This window comes from Octodon degus, unplaced genomic scaffold (genome assembly GCF_000260255.1).
Source record: "Octodon degus isolate 3935 unplaced genomic scaffold, OctDeg1.0 scaffold00225, whole genome shotgun sequence".
Taxonomy (NCBI): Eukaryota; Metazoa; Chordata; class Mammalia; order Rodentia; family Octodontidae; genus Octodon; species Octodon degus.
The window spans coordinates 2623428-2627567 of record NW_004524801.1 but is presented as its reverse complement, the minus strand read 5'-3'; the positions used below and the strand labels follow the sequence as shown (position 1 = coordinate 2627567).

The 4140-nt window shown below is 50.8% G+C and overlaps 1 protein-coding gene across 1 annotated transcript in view; it reads left to right on the top strand.

Moving 5' to 3' along the window:
* Positions 1–3886: 3886 nt before the first annotated feature.
* Sod1 (superoxide dismutase 1) overlaps positions 3887–4140 on the top strand; it is a 7186-nt gene continuing 6932 nt past the window's right edge. Inside the window, exon 1 of the mRNA XM_023705552.1 lies at positions 3887–4051. Coding sequence (XP_023561320.1) covers positions 3980–4051 — 72 coding nt within the window. The 5' untranslated portion in view covers positions 3887–3979. The remainder of the gene's footprint in view (positions 4052–4140) is intronic.

Below are 4140 nucleotides of genomic sequence, written 5' to 3'. Positions count from 1 at the left end.
AAAATTAGTTTGTGGAAAGAGAAAGAGGAGGTAAAAGGAAAAACATAAGAAGAGTCCTAAGAATGAGGAGGAAGAGGCAAATGACAGAAACCCGAGAGTGCATCACCACTCTGTTTGTTCAGCTCATGGCCAGAGTCCCCAAGCACGAAGCCCCCGCTCTCAGGAATGCCCAGAATGCCACATCAGACTCTGCTTAGCCCTCAGCACACACTGCGGTCCTGTGAAAGGTACCCGCGCCTCCTCTGCGCTCCACACTGCTCGGTTTCTCTGGGTCATGTTTAAGTCAAGGTGGACAAGGCCCCAGCTACAGTAGGCGTCCGTCAAGGTGGACAAGGCCCCAGCTACAGTAGGCGTCCATGCACTCCTTGGGGATAATGCCTCCATGAAACTGACCTGGTACAGCAGGAAACTTTTCAAAGTTCTCAGTCTCTGTCTTTCTGGCACACACCAGTTTGAAACACAGGGACTATGTGATTCCGTGAGAGCAGCAGGAGCACTCCAAAGCCACAGGATGGTGGAAAGCCAAGACTGCAGGGAATGGGCCTGCCCTAACTTTTGCAGGACTAAGATAAAACAGAGGCCCTCATACCCTGTGGGAAGTAGTTAGATGTCATAAGTCAAAACACAGCTAAACAAAATATATCCCATCTTCCTGTCTCAATAAATGCCTTTTAGGGATCTGAAGGCAGGTTCATTCCCAAGTGGAATTCTTGATTTCTGTCTGCTACTGGCCTTTACTCATCTCCTCACCTCTGGTCCTTGTCACACTGGGAGGGGCCTCTGGTCAGCTTTGGGGGCACAGTCCTCACTTGACCTATTCATGACATCCAGGCTCTTCAAGCAGGGGATCCTCGGGTCTTGGATGTTTCCTCAGTGTTTTAGAGCATGATTCTCAACTAGGGGTGCACAGGCACTGTCTGCATATATTTTCCTTGTCACAGTCTGGAAGGTGTCACAGATTGAGGATGACACTAGTATCTGACGAGAAGAAGCCAGGAATGCCACTAAACCTCCTCAGCAAGGACTTATCAGCCCTACAGTGAGGAGGTGAGGGGACTGGATTTAAGAGGACACAAATATTGGTAAGCACGGTATCACAGGGTTAGCAACTCATCACAGTCCTATTCTAGGAGCTGCAAGGGTACATGGGTGTAGCTTCTCAGCTGTACTGATTCTTGGGAGATGTCACCTGAGGAGGGACAGAACAGGGCCTTGAGCTGAGCATGGTGAAGCATGCCTATAATTCCAGTGCTTAGGAGGGTGAGGCAGGAGGATCATTGTAAGTTCAAAGCCAGCCTGGGCTACAAAGCAAGCTCAAGGCCAGCCTGAGCTGCACAGAGAGATCCTGTCTCAAAAAGACAAAAAACAAAACAAACAAAACCCCAACAACAACAACAAAAAAGAACTTGGCCTCTGAAGTGTAGAGCCTGGCCTGGCCCTGGATGAGGAACTAGGAAGGACGCTCAGAATGCCTCTCCTGCTGGGCATGGTGGTCCATACCTGTAAGCTGAGCACTTACGAAGGACGCTCAGAATGCCTCTTCTAATGGGCATGGTGGTCTACACCTGTAAGCCGAGCACTTAAGGGGGGCTGGTGGCCAGCCTGAACCAATGGTGAGACCTTGTTTCAAGAAAACCAAACTAAACCAGACCACACCAAACCAGAGTGTCTCTGGTCTGCAGGACACAAGGCCCTTCCCTGTCCAAGGACTGTTCTTGCTTCCTCTGAACAGCCAGAGAGTTGTAACTATCAGAGCGCAGTTCTTTGTATCCATGAGCTGCATTCTTGGCAAATTTACAGTGAAGTGAAATCTGCCAACTTTTTGGAAGCTGAAGAAACTTGGGCCTTGGGCAGGAGCCCTTCGGCTGGCATTTTCACATAGGTAACTGTTTAGCATGCAATTATCTGGAGAATGCTAGTAAATACAACAGGCAAATTATAAATATGCACACTTCAGGGCTGGCCAGATAGCTCAGTGGGTTGAAGTGCTGGCCCCACCCCCGGGGCGAGCTGAGGTGGCGACTGAGACTGGGTATGGTGGCTCTCTGTAATCCCAGTGCTGGGGAGGCTGAAAACAGGAGGATCACTGTGAGTCCAATCTGTATAGTGAGACCCTGTACTAAGCCTATTATGTAAACAAACAAATAAATATGCACACTTCTTAATGGCAGCATGTTATGTGAACATAACAGGGTGCTTACCTCTGATGCATTAGAATTACATGGTCTACATAGATAAATAACTGAAAGGGTACCCCAAAGGTGGCTGGAGTAGTTTCTGTTCTTGTTTCATAGAGGGCTTGATTTAGACTTCAGTACCCTGTTTTCCTCAAAACTAAATCCTGCTGGATGTGGTGGTGCACACTGGTAATCCCAGCACTCAGGAGCGGAGGCAGGAGGATCCATGAGTTTGAGGCACAACACATGGCAAAACGCTGTCTCAAAAAAACCTTACAAAATGAATCCTGCCTTCCGATCAGTAGGGGGGATGTGGATTGTACTAACAGCTGCTGAGGCAGACACTTTAAACCCCACAAAACAAACAGAACAGAAATCCCCAAAGGTGGTCCCAGGGCAGCACCTCTCTGTGGTCTCTTTCTCTTAACTTGTCCTGTGATGCCCTCTTCTCACCTTCTTCTCCTTGAAGTAAGGTCTTGTTCCCAGCTTGCGTTTCACGGGGCACAAGGAATGCCATCAATACACAAGTGCTCCCCAGGGAACAAGGCATCAGTGCAACTCCTGAGGCCTCACCCCACACCTTGAGAGCCAGGGCACTGCCACCTGCCACTCCAGGAGCCACTCAGGTGAAACAGCGTGTCCTGCAGGTTAGGTGAACCTACTCTTGATCAGAAAACAGTGGGCCACTTGTGTGATTCCCCAACACCCCAGGGGCTGCAGGGTGCACACTCTCCTCTCCCCATTGCCCTCTGGTTTTAAAAAGCCTGATGCATGTTCACTGTAACAACAAGTTCAGGGACGGTTTATTTTGCACTCCGGAGAGGTACCTCTGATCGCTCTGTCTTTCTAGACACTGCTGAGCACACATGTAAACACGTTGATCCTTTTATTAAAAACAAAAATAAACAAACAAACAAAAAAAAACACCCACGAAAATAGTTTGCACTGTTTGCTCATTTCACAATGTTGTTGAAATGTTTTCCTTGAAAGATTAACGTTTCTCTCCTCTGTTGTATGGAGCTGGAATAAATTACTTAACCATTCTATCCTTGTCCTTGAGTGTGTGGCCTTAGCACAGATTAAAAAAAAAAAAAAAAAAAAAAATGCACGAGGCACAAAAGCCAATCGGGGTTATTTTGGTACCTTGTGCCTTGGCCAGAAAACAAAAGAACTCCCCCGCCCCAAACCAAAATCCTGCTAACCAGACCAGAAATTCTGCGTGCCAGGAACTAAGAAAACTGCAAAAGAAGGCCAGAGTTTGAAAAGTCTCAATTTTAAACACCATCAGACAACCTAAAACAGAATAAAAATGAAAACTACAAAAGCATCCATCTTGGTAGGTCCTGAAGCAAATGGGACGAGATGACCAAACTCAGTCCTTATTTATTACATTTCTGGACGAAGCAGCTTCAGATCTCCCGGGCGGCCGGATGTACAGACCTCGTCTTCCCGGGTTCCGCGGGACCGATCAGCGGATTACACGTTTTGGAGGCGAAAGGTCGTTCTCCGTGGCCTGGCCTTCTAGAGCCTTCTCAGGCGAGGTAAAGCGGACCGGCGCCGGGGGCGGGTGTCCCCACGAGGCCCTTAGCCCCGCCCCCGCGCAGCACTCGTCCCAGGCCGCCATTGGAGGGGGCAGATCCCGCGGGCGGCGATTGGTTCTGGGCCAGGGTGGGCGGGCGCTGAGCTCCGGCCTATAAAGCAGCCGAGCCCCGCGCAGGTCGGTTTGCTCCGGTGTGTCCTGCTGCGTCGCGTGTGTCCAGCGCAGTCCTCGGCCCCTGACCGGCCCGCGCGCCCCGCGAGTCATGGCGACCAAGGCCGTGTGCGTGCTGAAGGGCGACGGCCCGGTGCAGGGCACCATCCACTTCGAGCAGCAGGCAAGGCCCGGGGCGGAGGCCCGCGGCGATGTCCGCCCGCCCGCGCACCTGTGCCCAGCCGCGTTGCCCAGCCGCCCCCGCTCTGTGGC